This window comes from Lepidothrix coronata, unplaced genomic scaffold, assembly GCF_001604755.1.
Source record: "Lepidothrix coronata isolate B3197 unplaced genomic scaffold, Lepidothrix_coronata-1.0 Scaffold2, whole genome shotgun sequence".
NCBI classification, from domain to species: Eukaryota; Metazoa; Chordata; class Aves; order Passeriformes; family Pipridae; genus Lepidothrix; species Lepidothrix coronata.
The window spans coordinates 15,307,357-15,328,426 of NW_016690182.1; the positions used below are offsets into that span (position 1 = coordinate 15,307,357).

The 21,070-nt window shown below is 49.2% G+C and overlaps 1 protein-coding gene across 5 annotated transcripts in view; it reads right to left on the reverse strand.

Moving 5' to 3' along the window:
• Positions 1-21,070, reverse strand: part of ARHGEF9 (Cdc42 guanine nucleotide exchange factor 9) — a 207,600-nt gene that overhangs the window by 119,071 nt on the left and 67,459 nt on the right. The window contains exon 1 of one of the 5 annotated variants that reach the window (XM_017817060.1): positions 8,803-9,007. The exons of 2 other annotated variants lie outside the window; for them this stretch is intronic. In XM_017817060.1, the coding sequence (XP_017672549.1) occupies positions 8,803-8,832 (30 nt within the window). In that variant the 5' untranslated portion in view covers positions 8,833-9,007. Of the gene's footprint in view, positions 1-7,352; positions 7,374-8,792; positions 9,008-21,070 lie in introns of those variants that run through there. 2 more of the 5 variants (XM_017817088.1, XM_017817107.1) reach the window with 2 other exon arrangements.

Consider the following 21,070-nt stretch of genomic DNA (forward strand, 5'->3'; position numbering starts at 1 on the left):
TAGGACAGCTCACTGTGTCCCTGCCAACATCCTGCCCTCACCTGCAGGGTTGCACCAGCTTGGGCTGTGCTACAAGGAGTGATGTCCCAATGGAATCAGTGCTCAGAGCTCTTGTAACACTATTTAAACCATGCTGAAACAGCCCTGAGAGTCTGTCTGGGGGGGGGTTGTGTCCATTGTGCTTCTCTGGATTGCAGTGAGAACAACACATCTTCTATTTTTAAGTTTATTTGAACTTAAAGCATTAAGACAGACTAAAATCTCCTGCCCCTGGCAATTGTGTTGCAAGTGCTTTCTCTTCTCCTTGCATCTGCTCCATACCCCAGACTGTACTCTAGAAGCATCCTCAGATTCCCAATGTTGAAAAAGAAAAGAAAAACCCCTCAAATCCAGCAGAAACCTGATGTGGTAACACCAATTACCCTGGTCACAGAGAAAGACTTGAGGGGCTGAGAAAGTTCAGTTCAAAAGGACCTATCCAATTCAGATGCTCATTTCAGCCTTACTTAAGATGTCCTTGTCTGCAACAAAAAAATCCCACTGGCATAAAAGAACACACAGAACTTTACTCCTTAATTTTACTTCTCAGGCTTCTGGGCTCGCAGTTGACCCTGGAAACAAAGCAAAGAAGGCAAAGCCCAAACTGCAGAAAAATCCAAGCCAAATCCCTTTCTTGGGGGAATATAAGTGCTCCCTCCAAGCACTGACAGGAGCTCCAGTGCTCCTGCTCTCACTTCTGACATTAAATAGCAGAATCTTCATATCAACACATGGCTGGACAAAGTGGTAAATGGGAAAAAAAATTTGTCACCCTCTAGAAACTACAACAAACCCCTACTAAATCCAGGGTCAGTGTCCCCAGAGGGGTCCCTGAGAAATTCAGCTGCACAGGCACAGAGAAACTCTTCGTCATGAATATCAAAGGGTGCATTTCAGCTTTGCCACAACACAGGAAGGTCCTTTGAAATCCAAGGCACCACAATTCCTATGCAGTAAAAAAGGCCATCTAACAGAGTATTTCCCTCTGCCCAAGCTTGTGGAGGTCTGGCAATAGTAGTGCGAGGTGTTGGGCAGAAGAGGAACAGTGTGATCCATGATGCACACACCAAACAGCAACGTCAGGAACCAGAGAGAAACCAGAGGAAGAGGAGAAGTTTTGGTTTTGCTTTGTGCCTTTATTGCCTGGTCCTGCAGAAGGTGTGGGTTAAGGAGCAGCTCTCCTGCAACAGGATGCTCCCCTTGAACAGGTCACCATCATCTCTGCTTGTGGGCAAGGCTGAGTCAGGCCCTGCCCCAGGGCACCAGGAAAAGACAGAGGCTCTTGGATTTCCAAGTCCTGATGCTTGTTATTCAATGCTTCACTGCTGCCCTGTGACCCTGAGCTCACTCTGGGGGAATCTGGAATCCCCCACCATGTACATATCAGGCAGGCTGAGCCAGGCACAGCCCCTGACTCAGTGAGAGCCATGGCACAGGAGCAGGAGCCACAGCCCTGCTTGGAATACGGGAATGAGGATGAAAAGAGCCCTCCCCACACCCCTCCTGTGACACTTGGCTCCAGCTTCCCTGGGTTTCTCCTCATCAAGACACTGAGTAAAGAAAAAACTATCTCATTAAGAAGCTGACCCAGGGGTCTCATGTTCTTCATACAAATTAACCCAGAGAATTAGATTTGCTTCATAGAAATCATTTTCTCCCCCTCTCTCTGCCTCCCAAAAAAAGAAGAGGGAAGAGCCTATTGAATCTGGCACTCTTTTAATGAAGGAAACGATGCAAGCCAAGCTAATGAAGTAGGAATTCCAGATGGATAGCAGTAGGTGTATGAATAGTACATGAAACGCTCGTTTTTATCAGCAATATAAGCATTAAAAAGGAAAAAGAAGTTTTTAGCTTTTTTCTTTCATTTTTTTTTCCTTTCTCCAAATGACGCCAGTAGGGTTTCATTCCCTGGTCCACCCTGGCCCAGCAGGATTGCTCACAGTGAGAGGGAGCAGAGGCTGCTGCCTTCCAGGAACAGGCAGCTCTGCCCTCCCCACTGCTCCTGACGCTGTGTGAGTGCAGAGAGCCAAGGGGACCCCGGCTGTGTGGGATCACACAAATAAACCCCTCTGCTGTGGGACACAGCCACACACAGCGACCACAGGAAGGAGCCTGGGGTGGAACTGGCTTCTCCCAGAAGCACAAACTGCACTTCTGCATCATTCATCAGCAAGGACAACATGTAAATCCAGTGGGATAGAGCTGAGGTTTGCTGTGCGCCCCAAAACACGGCACTGCAGGAGTTTTGGGGGCTTCGGCTGCTGCCTGGAAACAACTGTGGCACAGAAGGTGTGGTGCCATTTACTGCAAGCCCAACATTATCCTGGGTTACCTCCAAGTAATTCTGCAGCATGGGGAGACAGAGGTTGGGATCCCCACAGAACAGGCACTTCTGTACACTGACACAGCTCCCTGGGTTCAGGGGGAGTGACGAGAACTCCGGACAAGAATTCTCTACTTCTCACCCATCCCCTCCTACCAGACTAAGTTGGAGATTTCACAGCCTGAAATTGGCTCCCAGATATGACACACTGAGATACGACACTCCAGCCATTCCCTAACAATCCTCATCCCTCCCCTCCCTGCCCACATTACATAATAAGCATCTTTATTTATTCTTTTTTTCGTAAGTCATCTTTTCATAACAATAGAAACTACTGGAGACTGAGATAACTTGATGAATTTTTCCTATTATCTAAGAGCTTAGTCACTCAGGGAATTAGTCATGTTCAAAATAACAGCCAGGCTCAAAGAGATTCAGAGCAACCATTCTGGAGCAGAAGCAGCTAATGTCATAAATACATTAAGATGTCAGCTTGAAGCATTTCAGAGATTTTTCAAGAAGTGTTTAAAAAAAGAAAAACCGTTTGACTAGATATAAAGGAAATCAGGTTCTCAGCAGTTAGAACTGTGGTTTACAAAGCCCGTGGTGCTCAAACACTGAAAGCCTGAGCAGGAGGGACAGATGGACATGGTGACCACGTGGCGCGTGTAGTTTCCCAGCGAGCACAGCCTGCTCGATGTTCCACATGGCACCCTCCCATCACTGCTCTCACAGGGTTTTCCAGACATCCCTGATGCATCATGAAGACATGTCTCAGGAGACAGAGAAGTTATTGGCATGTCCAATATCCAGCAGGTAGGAACAGGGGCACAGAGCCACGGGACCAAAGCCAGGTCTCCCCCTAGCCACACGTGGGACTGACACAAGGGCAATCCTCAGCATATTTCAGGGGTTTATCCAAATATTTTTGTTTACCACAATGTCAACTCTTTCTTAACCAGGCCATTTATCATATACTCTTATAGTAGCACTAGTCAGAGGCTATAACTGAAAGATTAAAGGAGCCCCAAACTGTGAGTGAGATGAAAAACTGAACAGGTACTTTGTGAGTAAGAAAAATCTCACAAAAACATGCATTTGGTAGGATGGGCTTCAGGCTCTGGGAGCTCCGTGGCACTGCAGCACACACGGAATTCTCCAGCACCTGCAGAGCTCAGTCAACCCAAGTATCAATCTCCAGTGACAGCAGATTCCAGGGTGAACAGGAACAAACCTCCAATAAGCCGCTCTGCTGTGGAAAAAGCCCTCCCTGCTGAGGTCCCAGGGTGAGGAGCGGCTGGACCTGACAGCATCCTCTGCAGGACACCCAAACTGCTCAGCACGTCACTGGGCTTCCTGGGAGCTTCACTGGAGCTGAGTGCTCCCTGTTCCCTTTGATCTCTGCAGGACTCTGAGAGCTCTGGGCCTCTTCACTCCCATTTTCCCTAATGCCTGGATACTGCAAGATCCTTCTTCCATCCCATCCCGGCCTGGCTTCTCTCCACCAACTGCATTTGTTTATCCAAACTTTCAAAAATGAAAGTCAAACCAAAACTGCTTTTTTCCTCTTCTCTGTTCCTGACTTCACATTGAGCTTTTCAGGATTACAGAGCGCAGAGAGTCTTTGTACTTTCAATATCCTGTGATCTGCAGACTGACAAGTGGAGAAGGATCAGTAAGGAAAAATGTAAGCAAGATCCTGGCTGCTGACCTGCCCTGTTCGTGGATATCTCCACCACTTGCAGTGTTTGGCCCTTTGATTCACTGAATTCCTTATCACCACACTTTTAAGCTGTGATGATTTACAAGAGCCTACTTTTTGTTTAGGAGACAAATGGAAAATATCAAGCACAGCTTGATTTTAAGTATTTGAACAACTGGCATAGCAGCCTAGGGAAAAACATGACTGTATATGCCTGAAAAAGAGAAAAGACTGGGACTGTACCTATGGAAGGTAATGGCTGCACTCACTTGGACTGTCACAGGCACAATACTAAGCCCAGAAGGAGACTCTACGTGAGGAAATACCAAAGAAGATTGTGGTGGTTTGGACCTTGGTTTTTCCCCCAGAGGCTGAGAAGTGGTAACCCCCAGGGGTGGTAACACTTGAGATTTGTCCAATCTGCGCTCCTGCAAAAAATGCAAACATATCACAAGCACCGGAAGAGATGAGTTGTACTTTGATTGTTAGAAGTGGTGGCCATGTTGTAGAGCCACGAGGAAGGGGCTCTGAGCCCCTCGGGGCCTCTGGGGCCTCCCAGCCCCTGGCTGGGAGGGGACTGCAAAGACTTGGAACAGTGTTAGACTGGACTAAGTATCTGTAGTTATGCCGGGAGATGATTTCTCCATGGGCGCAGAGCAGCAGCTGGTACTGACCAGAGAAATGGTGGCAGAGAGCCAGGACAGATAAGAACTGAACCAAACAGCAAACGGCATGCAGCACACAGAGAGAACTCCTGGAAGGAGACAGAGAGCCAAGAGAGAGCCAGCAGCAGAGCTACAGAGTCTTGGGGTAAGAACTGATACCCGCCCCCCAAACTCCTTTGAGACCTCCAGGAAAGGAGGACATGGACTCCTATTAAGGAGAAGAGTTTTAGACATGCAGCACTGGAGAGAGAGAGGAGTTGAGAAGCTCAAGGGGTCCTGAAGCTGGACCGGGACAGCCAAAGGAATGTGGAGGAGGGCTTCGCCCCCCCCCGCTGCCTGGAGACAGAGACGGAGCTCTGCAAAGGGGAATTTGAACCCCCTGAGGAAGGGACTTTCACAAAGATGCCCCTGCATTTCGCGATATACCTGTGGTGACGCGAGTCTGGTCCCTGCTGGCAGTCCACAGGTGAGGCCTTCGCTTGGACCGAAGGAGAGCCAAGGGGCTTGGAGACCCCCTTGGGTGTATTGAAAAGAGATCCAGCTACAACAACCCAGTTACTGCTGCATGGAAGACAGAAGAGGAGCTGCTGCCCTAAATGTGGAAGGGATCTGTCCTTCTTTCCCTCCTGGACTTTTATTTGGAGGGGAGAAGAGATCTGATCATTGTAAATACTATATGTCATGGTAGAGATATTGTGATCATGTGTATAATGTATTATGATATTTATTTGTACAGTCATTGTAATATATTCCCTTTCCCCCACTTTGAGTCTGGCATGTTTTGTCTGGAAAACCCATCTCACGTTAGGTTGGGATGTAGGAGGGGGCTTAGACTAGGGAATTAGGATTTTGGGGCTATCTCAAACCATGACAAAGATTCACACTTGTAATACAGTCAAAGGCCTGGGAAAAAACTGTGCCCTTGGCAGACAAAAAGCTATCCCAGAAAAGGCCTGATTTAATCCAACATTTGATTACCATGCTGGATCAATACTCTCTGAAGAATCCCAAACCAAATAATCATCATCCTCACACACCAGTCAGAGGTGTAGATTGATCCTCATCACTACCAATGACAATTAGTTTCATCTTTCTGGGTTAGAAACAGATACCAGAGAGTTTAGCAACTTGGTACCAATGAAGCATGTAAAGCATCCCCGTGGGATGCCAGCATAATTGGCAAAAGATTAATTGTTTAAAAAATGGGAAGCAGCACATGCAAAGGAGGAAAAAAACAAGCCCCGACAGCTTAATATTATGGAATAATAGTGAGGTTTAAGGGGCTGATTTAGAAATAAAGAGCCACCTGCCATGAGAACAAAAGCTTCTATCACTTGGAAAACATTAGTGACAGGCTTTCTAAAGATGAGTAACTCTGAAGGGAAGTGGGTCTGAGTCTTTAACCCAAGCTGAGAACAGAAAACAGCACTCTGAATAAATCAATGCTGTGCAGAACTTGGGAGAAATCAGTCTAAAATCCAGGTTTTGACCAACATGCCTGAGCAGAACCAAGTCGAGAGATGATGGCCAAAATAAATGTATATTGCTGTTCTTTAGTAGGTGCACAGAAAACATTATCAGAGTAAAAAAGACAGCTGAAAAACCCTAACAGGGGCTCAGTGTTCATGAAAATTGGTCCAGTGATGCTCTGGGTGAAAGGCTGAGGTTCTCCACGGCATGGAAGGCAGTGAGAACAGGGCAGCCAGCCTTCACTCAGGAGTCAACAGAGCCATTCGACAATTCTGTAGCACAGTTTAATCAGCAGGCTGAGATAATAATATTCCCACTGACTTGCTGAAATGCAGCTCCTTCTGGTTTGGAACAACTCGTTTGTTTAGCAGCACACACCAATACGATCCACATCTGAAGTGCTAAAAATTAAAGTAACTTACCAATGGGGGCAGCAGGCAAAATCTGCATTACAGGGACTATCACTATCTGTACTGGCACTTGGCCAGGACATCTGGACTAACATGCCTTGTCTTGCCAGAAGAGCAGAATTTGGAGGGCCCAACCATCGGCAGGACCTTGGCTCCACAGCACAGCCAAGAGAGCACTCCCAGCATCCCTGGGATTCCAAGGGCAGGAGCCCACTGAACCCGTTGGACCACAGCCACCCATCCCCAGGGAAATAGGCTCCTCACTCACAGGGGACTGCAAAGATCCCTGCTGGATTTATCTTATTAGGGTCAGTTCTACTTTGCTGGTTTGTAATAATTTTTTATTTCTAGATACCTGAAGATATGTGGAATATCTCCAAATACTGCTGAGGCTGTTAAACTGCTGTATCAAATAAAGAAACCACAGTTCTCTCTTTTGTTTTTCCCTTTTGAGACAGGCGATACTGGGAAACTCCCTCTTCAAAATCAATCACTGGAGTTTTATTTTCCCCAAAAATATCACATATTACAGGCTATCCAGCAACCCCTATAATTCCTCTCAAAGAGAAGGCAAAGATTAGACTAATGAGAACAAAATAACAGTCTCCCTGGCCGCCGGCAGCAAGGAAGGAAGCTGGGAAGGTGAGAGGGTGAGAAAGTGTCAAGTCTTATGCTGTGTCAATTAAAAAAGCAGTTTGTCCTGCACCACATCCAGTCCCTCCCCACCCGAGCTCAGCAGTCACCTGGGAGGAGAGGAAAAAGGATGCAAGAGCCACGTCCAGCTTGCCAGCACCACTTTTCTGCACCGTACTTATCTCTGACAACGTAAACCGGCAAACGGCGATTTGCGTTGCTTGGACACCGGCGGAGAGCGGCAAAGTGCTCCTCGGGCTGCGAGCGGGTCCAGGGGGCACAGGGAAGAAATCCCGCCCCCTCGGGATGCTCAGAGGGTGGGAGGTGGCAGCAAACCCCCCAAATCGCTGCGGGGTGGTAGACAAACCTTAAACAGGACCTAAACAAATGTGGAACCTAATGCAGGCTGCTGCCTACATCCGCATCACACCAGGAGCACAAAGCACTCCGCCCCAATTTGTGCGAGTATCCGAGAGGGGCTGAAGGGCAGAAGGAGCCGCACAAGGGCGGCACAGAGCTGGTGGCTGGGCACCAGGAGAGCGCGGGCAGTGATCCCTGCGCTGGCTCCAAAAGCCTCCTCGCTGCCAGCGGCATCTGCCGGTGCCCCCGCGGAGCCGGAATGCGGGGGCTGAGCCAGGTGACGCCAGAGCCTGCTCGGCCCGAGCCAGCCAGACACCGGGAGCAGCCCGCAGGGATGCCCCGAGGCTCCCCGCAGGAGGGAGAACGCCCAGGGAAGGGCAAAACCCCAAACCACCTGCAAAGCCCAGCCCAGCACAGAGGGAAATTGCCGTTGCAAAGCCAAGCTGTGCAAGGAGGGAGAGACGGGGGGGAGGAGGATCTCAATAACAACCGCATCGCTTCACGGGGAAGTTTCTGAATGAGGCAGAGGGACCCTGCTGAGCTGGGGGAACTTCCCCGCTTCCCCCCCGGCACACACAGCCCCTACGAGCCGCACTCCGGGCTCAGCGAGGGCATCTGCAAATCGGCAGGATTTTGTCTCATTGAGCAGAGCTGTCAGTGTTTAACCGGCTTTCCTGAAGCCTCTCCACTCCCGAGGAGTGTGACAGCCTGATGCAAGCGCAGGCAGGGACTCTCCAGCTCAGCAGCACATTCGGCTCCCCCCGCACCGCAACTCATCATCCGGCGGAGGGGCAGATCTGACAGGTCCCGGCGGCTGCCGCCAGCCAGCATCCTTGTGCCGGCACTCCTCCCAGTCTCTCCCCCGGCTCGCACACCACACAGCCCATCTTCGGGAACCGGGAAAACCCTCTGCTTCCCCCATAGTCCCCCCGGTTCACCCTACCGAAACCCCCTCTCCAGCCCCGCCGAGCGCCGCTCCCCCTCCCACGCCCCAATGCGTGCCCACCCTCGTTCCTCTCTTTTAATTTCTTCTTTTGCTCAGCAGTTTGGGAATGCAGAGTCCATAAAATGGCTACAGAGCGATCAATGGTTTCAAGGACAGGGAGTAAAGGAGGAGTCAGGAGATAGGACGGAGGTTCATTTCCCTGTCAAAGTACTGCAATAAGAGGAAAAGAGAAAGACATAGCTACCTGAACTCACCATTCCTGTTCCATCCCTTAGCCACTGCATCTTGCTTCTGATGATGTCCTTATTATCAGGGAGGGGAAGGAAAAAAAATCCCTACTGCCTGGCGAGAGCTGGCAGGAAAAAAAAGAAGCCCCCCACCCCCACCCTAGCCCGGAGCTTTCAGTCAGCCATCCCTCAGCCCGGCAATCCCGTGCCTGTCAGGAGCACGTTACTAGCAGCCTCCTCACTACCTGGGATTGTGCTTATTTATTTCAGTCACGGACTGAGGGATTTGAGGGGAGGGGGATATCCTTTTTTTTTCCTTTGCCGTGCTTTGAAACTCTGCAGGAGGGGAGGGGAGGAGAGCAGAGGGGAGGGAGGGGGGACCTATACAAACTTGGGGAGGGTCCCTGCAGTCGCCCAGCAGCCCGGGCACCCCCTGCCCTCCTGCCCTGGTCGGTCACCCTCGCCCCCAGCGCTGCAGGACTCCGGATCTGCAGAGCCAGCACATGGCTCCACGCTCAGCAATGGGCTGGGGCTTTTGCTGACGTTCAAAGGGCAGTAGTTTCTCACTCTGCCTTCCACATGCAGGATAAGTCCCCTTCCCACTGAAACCAAAGCCCCCAGCCCAGCCAAGCGCTGCCCCTGCTGCCCGGGGTTATCCTCCTCGCAGCACCCGCACCCCACTCCCCACTCAGGGCTTTAATCCCCTGCTCACTCCCCTTGTGAGGGAGCTTTATCCCGACTTTCTGGTCACGGCAAGGAAAGTACAGCCCGCTGCAGAGTTGAGAAGAGAATCCACTCGTTAAGCATTCCCCATCACCACGGCCACCCACCACACCGAGGGAGAGGAGATCGCTCTGTCTGGCGCTGGAGAGGAGAGGCGGCGGCAGCATATGGGATGTGTAGAGCCAACTGGAGACAGGGCTGAATCCTCCCGAGTCCTCCAGCTGGGACACGCATGTTGACATGGTTCTCCCCATTTTTCAGAGAAGACATGGAGATCGCAGGAGTTGGCCAAGGCCATTCACGGAGGCGGCTACGCCATCCCAGGGCTCACTGCCCACAGGAAGGGGCAGCCCGGAGCAGGGACTGACACACCCCTGAGAACAGGCAAAATGCCCCCCCAACAATCCCCAAATCTCCTCTCTGGCAACCAAGGTCTGCAGCTGGTTTCAGAGCCAGGAGGGCAGGTAGGAATTGTGGAGACAAAGTGGGAAATGGCTGACATCCTGCTCAGATGGGCACAGACACCCACAGCCAGGATATACATGCACTGGGTACACTGGACATACTGGATCCTCATACAGGATATACTGCAAAACCTCTGGAGAAGCTACAGTCTCCTCAGTTACACTTGCAGAGGATTTAGGGTTGTGTTTGAGTGGGGTTTTATCCATGCACTCAAGAGCAGAAGGGCACTTGGATCTCCTGCTCCTGGCCTCCAGAGGAGTCAACGTTTTTCCTGCAGCTGAAGATTCTGAGTCAGGAAACAACATGCGGCTCCTCGTGACTGCCACTTTGTGCTGGTCCTGTGCCACTCAGCAGGATCAGAGCCTAGGTGTCTTCACTTATTTGTTGAACTGGGACAGACCAGGAGAGCAGGCAGGAGCGAAGGGATGCTGCCCAGCATCTCTGCATTGTTGCGGCCCCACATTAACCTGCTCCAGTTACATCAAGCCACATTCCATCACTTTTTCTACAGGCACTGACAGCCATCATTATTGCCAGAGATGGCTGACAAAAGAGTGAGTCAGGAGACAAATGCTTATAGGTGTCCAAACTCTGGAATTCTACCTAAGTTTCCTATGTTAAGTGACAGAAACTCCAGGTAAGTTATTTACATCCATAGGAGGACTCTGGTTGGAAAATCCCACCTCTGGCAACCATTCTGGTGTTGTCAATCAGGGTCTGCTCCTCATCAGGTACAAAACCTGTTTGGGATGTCAGACAGATCCAGCACAACCTCACCACCTGATTTAAAAGCTGCAGGGATTGGGGAGAGCCAGGACAGCAGAACTGACAGACAGACGGACACCCTGAATGCATGGGCATTGCTCCTTCAGAAACCTGGACTAAAAAGAGAGCAATGATGAGGCTATCTGTAATTGAAGGTAAATGTTTTTCTACCGGGAAATATTGAATGAGATCTGCATTGTTGTCAGCACACACAGATAATACAAGAATGACCCTCTTAAGCACGAGATCATCTTTAAACCACACACTGCATCATCCCAGTAACTCCACTCACTCCAGTCGAAGTTACACTCATCCTAACCTGGCAGTGCAAATGGAGCGGGTATTTGTCTGGCACATCCCACCCAACTGTTCCAATTGGTAATGTGGATCTGGAGAAGGAGGAGGACAATTGTTGTGGAAGTTTGTTGCACACGAGAAGAAATTATCCCCGTTTTGCTCCCCCTGTCAGCTGTTAATCAGGCCTGTCAATAAGGCTCATATTCCCGTTTCACATTCTATCCCTTGTTTACACTAAGCTGATCTGAGAAGCAAAGCAAGAGTTGCCAGGTTAATTCTTGCTCCCTGCGAAGGTAAGGAAAGGCAGGAAAGCCCAGAGATCAGCCAAACCCCTGAATGAGCATCAGCCGGCACACAAATCCCATCCTGCCCAGAGCAGTGGGGCAGCCATTCTCTCTGGCACATGCAACCACAGAGAGAACCCAGCTGCCTCTTCCCTGCCAAGAAAATGCACCTCTGCTACCTCATTGTCTAAGCAAAGTGTTCTGCAGGCAGCCAGCAGGCAGGGGACCAAACCCAGCATCCCTGCCAGAGCAGGGGGAGCAGGGAGGAGCCACCTGTGAGCTTCTGGTTGGTCCTGTGCTGGGCCAGGAGCTGGACTAGGATGATTTTTGTGGGTCCCTTCCAGCTCAGGATATTCTATGCTTCTGCTCTACGATTCTCCACCTCCCCACACTGGAGCAAAGCACCTGCCTTCCAGGAAAGGGCACCACGTCTGGGCCCCTTTGCCAGGCATTCCAAGGGGATGTTCCAGCCCACACATCTGAAGGCACAGTGGGTTGCCCACCCAGCACACCCCAGACATGGGGCATTTCAAACAACACACGCGAACTGTGAGTCACAGAGCACCGTGGAGCAGTGCCAGGGCATTGCACTGGTAGGAAAACCCACAGTGCCCACAGGGAAAGGGAGCCAACTTTCAGTGTGGGTTGTTTGGGCAGAGTCTGCACTGCAGGCTCCTGCCCTGGGACTTAGCATAGAAAAAATGGGATTTCTACTATCTGAGCACATCCCACTGGGGAGGCAGGGACGAGGTTTTTCCCAGGTGAGCAGACAGAGTCCCTGGTTTGCCTGGGGAATTGCTCTGGAAGAACTCGTGTATTGCTCATCCATAACACAACGTCCCAGTAATTCTCAGCAGAGCTGTGCTCTGGTCACATTTTACCAGATGTCTACTTCCCTCCAGAATGAGGACAAAAACGAGCTGATGTGCTTCACCCTCAGATGGCTGCTTCCCTTCAAAGGCCAGTCCAGTTCGGGGTCTACTTCTGATTGCCAAGTGATATTCATAATGGGCAACAGCCTCATTGGTGAGCAGAGATGGGAAGGAAGGGACAGGGTTTACCTGGACACTGCTCTGTAGTAGCAGTTGTGACTAATAAAGGGACTATAATGATTAGCTTTATGCCACTTTTCCATGTGTAATTTATTTTCTCCTAATTCCTTGCATCCGGAGAGCGACTCAGAAGCCAAGCAATTTGGTATCAGCAGGACAGTCACTATCACATCACACTCCGAAACAGAAATAAGTAATCTCCATCCTTGTACCTCATCCAATACATCTGGAGCCATGGAAGTGACACACACGACTTTAACAACATTCCCACTGCAATCTGCTGTCCAATCCAATACACACAGACACCCACCCTGCTCTCCCAGCCACTATTTGTGGTATCGCTGTGCAGCTTTTGGGTGCAGATCCCTCGTTTCAGACCTCCAAAACACAGCAGTGGGATTCCAAACATGATGGTTCATTTTCCTGCAACCTGTGAGAGCAGCACAGCAGCACAGCAGCACTGCAGGACTTCACCTGCCTCTCATCTCTTTTCTTTATTGTATTACCACATCACCACTGAAATCTCCTTTAGATCTCCAAGGCCTCCTTTCTTTAATCCCACCATAAGAATACTGCTATAAACCTCTCTCTGGATGTGGGAACTTTTTCCAAGGTGCTCCTCTCCCTGCCCTGCTGCTGCTGCCTTCACACAGGGATTTCCCTTCCTCTGCTTTTCATCCACTCTTCCCTCCCCTACGATGCAGCATTGGAGAACATCCCCCAGCCAACACCTCCCTATTGAAATTCCAGCCCGGAATTGCCTCATCCAGGCAGGAGCCCGACAGTGCCCTTTGGAGAGCCCAGGCACATAACAGTATTTCACTGCTGCAGAAGGCAGATGTTCTTCATTCCATATCAGAGAGCACAAATATGTTCCTGCAGTCATTGTCTCTACTGAACTGCAAAGAACAGGCACCAAATCCTACAGGTTAATTAATGAGAAAGGAGGAGAATTTGTCTAACCTCTACTAGGAATTATCCAGCCTGGCTTTATAAACCAATCAGCCACGCTACAGAGCTATGAAACATGTACCTTCCTGCAGGAAAAAAACCCCAAACCCCATGGAATACTTTCATAATGGCCCAGTGCCTCTCTGATTAGCACAGCAATAACACAGCGCTCCGGGCTCTTGCAAAGTATTATTATTATTTATGGTACATTACAAGAGAGTTTGTTTGTTCTTTAATAGGAGATGACATATTCAGAAGCCCTAGATACGAGTGTCCTCCTGAACTAACTCTGACACAAAGATAGTTTCAGTCATAAATTATAGAATCACAGAACCACAGGACTGGAACAAGTGCATAAACATCACTTGCTCTGATGGCTGTGGTTGGGATCTGGCTGTTTACCACAGGAAGGGAGAAAAATCATTACCTGCAAACCAGGGCACAGGGGCTTCCCCTGACTGCCCAAGGTTACACATCAAACACTGGCAGGGACAGACAGGGGAGCCCAAACCTGTCTCCCTCTGCCCCAAACCCCTTCTCCAATCCTCATCAGCTACTTGTACGTACACTCTGTATGCTGGTACAAACTAGAGTAATTTAATTCTAATCTAATTACATACATGAGGCATTGTTAATTATTTGGTATATTTATATTTAGCAGTCACAGTGCAAACAGACCCCAGTGTGGCTCCAGGCAGAGTGTCACACAGCCTGCTCCACGCTAAAGGAGGGAAGGGATGGAAAGGGCCACGGCCACACTCTCACAGACTCTCCCCAAAGGACTTTTTGGATTTTACTAACAAAATTACAGCTTCAGTTTTTGAGAGGACCAAAACAAACTGTAATTTTTATGCAGCCCGAGTGGGAAACCACAGTTGGAAACCTGTTTTAAAAAGTAGGTTTTTTATTAAGTAAAAACTATTTTGTTGCCAGCACACGATCCCCCAGACACACAGAGGTTCCTGCTGCTCCTCTCCAGGCCATCCTGTGGGACAGATGGGGCCCTTGGGAAGGCAGGGAAACAGGCAAATCCCAGACCTGCCTCCTTCCAGAACTGATCCTTCAAGTTCCCTTCATGTTTTGCACCTTGTTTACTGTTCCTTCTCCTTGCCATCCTCACCTGACTGACAAGACTCCTCATGCCTCGGCCCATTTGATTTGCTAATATCTTTCAACTTTTTCCAACAGTGGCATTTTGAAGCCTCCCACTGCTGCTTTAATGAACCAAGGAGTCTGTTGCCAAGGAACACTCTCTGTTGCCAAGACCTCTGCTTTAGAGGTGAAAATTAAAAACCTGCAGGCAAATTAAACTCTTAGGGTGATGAGGAAAGCACCCCAGTTCAGATCCCCAAGCCCAGTAAAGGCTCTCCAGCATCCAAGTCTTCTTTATGTCCGTCTGTCACTAGCGCTGCCCTAGTTCTGCTTATTTAGGGAAAATCCTATGGAGATTAAAAAGAGTACTAAAACTAAATTTGAAACTGAAAGGGCTTTACAAGTAGCACAGTGCTTATATATAAATTCATTTCATTTGTGCACTAAGAGATCTGCAGCCAAAAAAGAGATTTTTTTTTTTTTGAAAGAAAACTGGAGCTTAGTATTGCTATTCACGAGAAGATCTGCGGGGAAACAATAAATGCTGCCCCAGGTCATGTGTTTTGAGGTCAGAAGGGACTGACAAAGCCGTACATCCTGCAGGCATGATCCTCCTTCGTGCCTGGAGGGATGTTCCCATGCTGGAGCTGGGGAAGGAGCCTCCAAGGCCCACAGCATGGCCACATCTCATGGCGTGGGGGCTCTTGCAGCCCTCCTCTGTCACACCAACAGGCAGACTCACACCTGAGCTCCTGCCTGGCCCCTCTCCACCACCCAAACCCAGCAGAGATCCCACTGGAGCTGGTGCCTTTGGAGGAGGCATCCCAACCTGGTCCTACACCCACAAATACACACAAAACCCTGGGACAGAAATGCTTTCCCTGCCATGTTAATCCCTGCACCTGCAGAGAGCAGCACTGCGATGGCAGGGTGTGATCCACCTATGGCACAGCTCCCACCCACATCCACGGGATTCCTGCCTGAGTAACAGTGTCAGGGCTTGGCTCTTGGGAAGCAAAGCAGAAGGCAAGGAGATTGGTCCCCCAAGACCTCACATCTCCGTCAGGAGGTGAAGGCTTAACGAGCAGGTCATGTTTATGAGGTGATGGCCACAGTTCATCAGGATGCAGAGCGATGTGGAGGAGCCTTTCAAACTCACTTGTCACTCTCCTCACTCTATTATTCAGTTCAAGTTGTGACCTGTGGCCCTGGAAGCTGAGCTTAAGCAGCTCAGCTCACAGCCCTGTTCTCATGGCCTCAGTTAGTCTGAGTTGCCACAGGACGTGTTAGGACAGCCTTGGCCAAGCCAGGGGTGCAGGGAGGAGCAACACACTGGAACAGGGAGGGCTCTCGGAGCAGCCCAACCTCAGCCCTACAAGTATGGGGTGTCCAGTGATGGACACCCAGGACGAGGGATGTTTTGACCACCTTCCCCACAATGATGTATGTTTAGTCCTTACATGCATATTTTCCCAATGTGGCTGGGTAAAGTTAATCCTAAGGTTTCTAGTGCCTTCCTGCAGATTTCCCTCCCTGCTTATCTCATGCCTACCATCAGCTGTGCCAACCAGGGCACATCTGGGAAAGAGAAACAGTTAGGGAAAGGAACATCTGGGACCAGCCCCAGCCTCACCAGAACTTCCTGAGCTGGATCATCATCTGCAGCTCCCATCAGCCTAAGGAAACCTCTTTGCTGAGTCTCTCTATTAAGTGGAACTACCGACTTTCAGAGTCAGAAACATTTCCCAGAGAGATGCTCTCCTTCAGCACTTTGGGCTGCTAAAGCATCGTGAGGTTTCCCTTTTGAGAGAGCCCTACCTTGAGTTACCCTCTGGAGCCCAAAGAAAGGCAGAAAGACTCTCTCTTCCCCACCCACCATCTGCAGAGGGATGTAAATTCTCTTGGTCAACAGCACTGCAGACTGAAGGCTGCAGCCCTCCAAACCCACTGAACATGCTGCTTTCATCCCCAGCTACTTTTCAAGATCCCTGCAAGTCCCACAATCCCCTCATCAGGCTTCCAGGGGTCTTCCCCACTGAGCTCAATCTGCAAAGGAAAGTTTCAATCTTGTTTCACTTTCAAAAGTCTATCGAATTCCCTTTCTGACACTGTCTTCTCAAAGCTCCCACCCCAGTTCTCTCCTTTGAACCCATAACTCCTTGCTGGTGTCCTTTGAAATCGTTAAAACTCATCTGCCTACAATAATTACTAACTCAATGGTTTAATTCCAAATGAAATGAGATCCCTCTTGGGCTTGTTTTATTCTTGCAGAGGAAACAGGCCATGGGCTCCAGAAGTCTCTGGCTTATCAGGAAGGAAGTGTGGGGCGGGGGGTCAGTGTCCCGCGGTGCCCACGCCGTCCATGCCCGCAGTGCCCGCTGTCCCTCCCGCTGCAGCACTGCACTGGGCTGTGCAGTCACACGAGCAGACAGGCACACCCAGCAGGAGCCACGCGTTTCCCCCCATGGAAGCCATTTCACAGCAGGGATGCTCGACAGCAAATACAGGGTGTAAAACATGGACAAGGATCATCTAACATCCTCCAGAGCTGTTAGAATTTGAGGTCGTAAACCAACCGAGGTCTACAGGGGTCAAATCTCAGGAGCAGTTGTGAAACTGTGGCCAGATAAATAAAGGGGTTAAACCCAGCTATCTGACTGCCTGACAAGCCTTGCTGCAGGAAAGCAATTCCCTTATTGAACACATCCCCACGCACAAATGGAACCATAAATATGTGGCATTCTCTCCCTCTAGTGGCTGGAGGCTTGGAAATGAAGAGGATGGAACACGACCCTGCAGTTTCTGGAAACAAATGGAGTTGTCCCAGTGTGCCTGCCCCCCAGAGCCCCAGGGAGACAGCAAGGACCCCAGCAGGTCCTGAGCCCAGAGAAGGGATCACACCTGTCAGTCCCCATCAGCAGGGGTAGAACAGGACACCACGAGCAGGGCTCTGAGGCTCACCTTGCGTTCACCAGAGCCTGGGCTACTGCACCAGAGCCACTTCCCACATGCTCTGCCGTTGTGTGCTTTCCTGCTCTGCAATGGTCCCCCTCACAAGACTGATCCTTATTAATGCACCACTGCCAAGAACATCCATATTATTGTCATGGTGTCACGCCACAGCAGTCAGGCTGCCGGGTCTGCTCACACCTTACAATGTGAGTGTGCTTGTAATAAAGCACAAAACATAAAAAAATCCCCCTGAGGTGTTCTGACCTCACCAAGAGAGCACTGTTGAGAGAAATCAAGTGTGTAACTTGAGATGACACAATAGGAAAAGCTCCTCAATTAACTGTTTCTGAATATACTCATCTTAGTCAGTATTGCTCAAGGATTTTAAAGATCATAAAACACTGAGCTCTGCACCACACTTCAGGTTCCCAGATGTGGTGACATGGTTTCTTCACTTACAGGAGTGCTGGGACTTGCTTCCACATAAGCCTCACTCATCCTCTAAGGACAACCACCAGGGTCTATGATCTTCATTTTAAATAATGAGCACCGTTCAGGATGGCACCATTCTTGGAAGGAAGACAACAGTTCAACACAGCTCCCTTCCACTAACAACAATACAGCTCTACCATTGCATTTATTTTAGGTAAAAAACCCCAGACTCACTATCAGTAACAGGCATTGTTACATCACCACAAAATTTGTGTGTGGGTGTGAATTCTGGATGAGCATCCTCAACAACAGCAGAAATGTCCTTACAAAAGCCTAAGAAAAAGGGAAGAAAGAGGTGAGGGGTGCTATCCAAGTGGGTTGGTGGGTTTGTTTCAAAGACCACACTTGCAAATGTTCTTTGCAGGTTTTTCAGGCTTGCATGGCAATGAGCACACCTGAGTCTTTTCCACAGCCTTGGGGAAAATGGTGAGTTTGAAGTGGGAAGGTCTCAAGCTTGACCCAACCAGGAAAAAAATCCAGAAGGGAAAAAATCATACAGAAGGAAAACCTGTTTTGAACTCAGTTGGGAAAGGTTAACAGAGCTTCCCATGACCCCTCTGGCTCTCTGGCTGTGTCCCAGGCACCTCTCTCCCACTGCCCCACAGGGCTGAGCTGTGACAAGCCTGCAGGGACTTCAGCAACATCGAGCTGCTTGTGTGACCACAGCCAGTCAAGTGTGATTTTTGAAGAAGTGGATGCAAACCTAAAACCATCCACCCAAGCAGCACCTGCATGAACCAGTGAGGCAGGCAGGCATTAAAACCACAATTATGCCCAGATCCTATTAAACCATTTTTAATCCAAATCCCATTAAACTGCGTCAGCCTTTTCCTGCACCACCTTCCCTGCTACTCATGATTCATAAGTCAGGTCCATCCTCTGCCTTCCAAAACCATCCTTCTCCATTTGGTACTTGGATTGGCAGTGGAGCTTGTAATTAGGTCCCAAATGTGCCACCACATCACTGCTGAGTACAAGGGATTATACAGAGGTAAAGACTTCAAGAGGCCATGTGATGTGAAGTCTGAACACCATCCATCGCCTTCTGGAGTGCTAAATATACCCATATTTTACTATTTACTTGCCTGCTAAACTATCTCAGGAGCAGTCTGTATCAGTCCCTAAAGAAGGCAGTTTGCTATTTATATGTAATGTGCTTAGCAATTTTTGTCACTGAAGTTGCACAGTTATATCCCACATGGAGCTTTTCATCCTTATGAACTTCAACATGAGAAAAATCTACGCTACGAACTAATCTTCCCAAGTTCTTAGAAAGGGATGTTGGCAGGCAGAATGAGTGTCCTGACACCTCCAAGACTGTAATTCCTGTAAACTGCCAATTTTAGCAATGTTAAGAATATGGCATGAGAAATAAGTTATACAGGCAGCCATCGAAAAATCTTCCTGTATTCCATCCATGAGAATAGAAGGTTTTGTGCATTACCCTAAATTTTCACTAAATACAGGTGGACATCCTTCCTCAAGGAAGGAATCACCACGATTACTTGCATAAGCCAGCTGAGGCTGCAAGATCACGTTTTCAAAGTCTGCCCCAAATCTAAAGCTTTTGGAAACACAACAAGCTCGTCTGGCTGAAGACAATCCCCGAGACTCCTTAAAATCTCAGCTGTGAAAAAAACCAAGACAGAACAAAGACACGGGGCTGAGATAAAAGCTGGAGGTGCAGCCCTTGCCTGCTCAGCTCTGCCAGATGGGCCCTAGAATGGCATTTGAAATACATGAAATGCACAACAAGGTTCAGCCAAGCTGCACCCGAGGCTGTAAATGCAGCCAGAAAATTCCTCTGGCGGGTGCTGATCCAATCACTCTGCTGCCAATTACCACCTGGATCTTGCTGGGGTGGGTTTATTTTGGAAGGGAGTGGGTTTGAAATGCATAGGACTGTTTATAAAACACAACTTGTCTTAATTAAGCCATGTTGTGAGGGTATAAAAATAGCCTGTTGGAGATAGCAGACTAACTGTAGAAGCCTCACAAAAATATCCTGTGGGAAGTGAAAGGTGTGAATACATATTCTTAAAAAGGAACATGTGGCTTATGCTTTACTCTGCTTCCACTATGCAGCCATATGTTGGCTGCTGGGTTCTATTAATAAACCCTGTGCTCTGTGTTATCCCACGTGTCTGGATAAGCACAGTTTGGGGCACACAAATCCTTAATGCCAGTACCTCCAGCGGGCAGGAATGCTTGGGTGTCAGCTCTGCCAGAAAGGGAATGTGATTAGGTCTCCTGCAAACCGCTCTAAGAACACAACGATCCCACTCAATTCATGGATAGGAAGGAGGGATGGGCTTCTTCCCTGCCTCTAAATGACTCTAATACCTCACTGATATATGGGCCTTTTCATCATAAACACACATAAACCCCATACAGAATTTCCTCCAGCTTTGAATCGCAGCCTGGGTAGAACATCCCAGCTCCCAGTTGGCACAAAGCAACAGGAACACGGGAATTACCAGGACACCTGAGGGATGCATCCCATGGGCAAAGAGCAGCTGTCTCCCATGCCAGACACTGCATAATTACTCCGCCAAGTTCTTCTTCCAAAGGCAAACACCCCTGTTAGATGGCAGCTCACTGCTCTCATTTCCAGCTGCCCCAAAATCACCGGCCAGGGGATCAACATCACACATGAACCCACAAGACAAACAGGGTTGGCAAGATCTTCCTGTCTTCCTTGGGACTAACTGTATTTAAAAGATGCCTTTACAGAACTTGGTGACATAGCCAGGCTAGTCATGAACTCTCCAAGTGGGACGTGGAGATGCATCAGCAGGTTCTTCGCTGTCTGTCCACAGATGCAAAGTGGATTTTCATGTGGGAACTGCTCAAAACCACCAACCACAGGGGTTTAAAGTCTGAGCACACGCTGCAGTCCAAGGAAGGTGTTCTCCCAGGATGGCAAAACCTGCATCTCTTTGGGTGTTTTCTCTTCACCCAAAGGCTGGGGCTGTGACCTAGTTTTACCTAAATCTATATATACTCTTTACATGGAGATAAAATGCTTGAAGGCATTACAAGGTGATATAAATTACTAGTTATTGGTTGATGATTTTTCCATGGTGGTAAAACAACCATCTCTCATGTTGGAGAGAATATGGCTTATTGCAAAAGGTAGGGAATTTAACAGAGATATTGATAAGCCACAAGAGTCCAGTGTGCACACTTAGTGTCAGAGACGCAAAGAGATGATGGATCCTT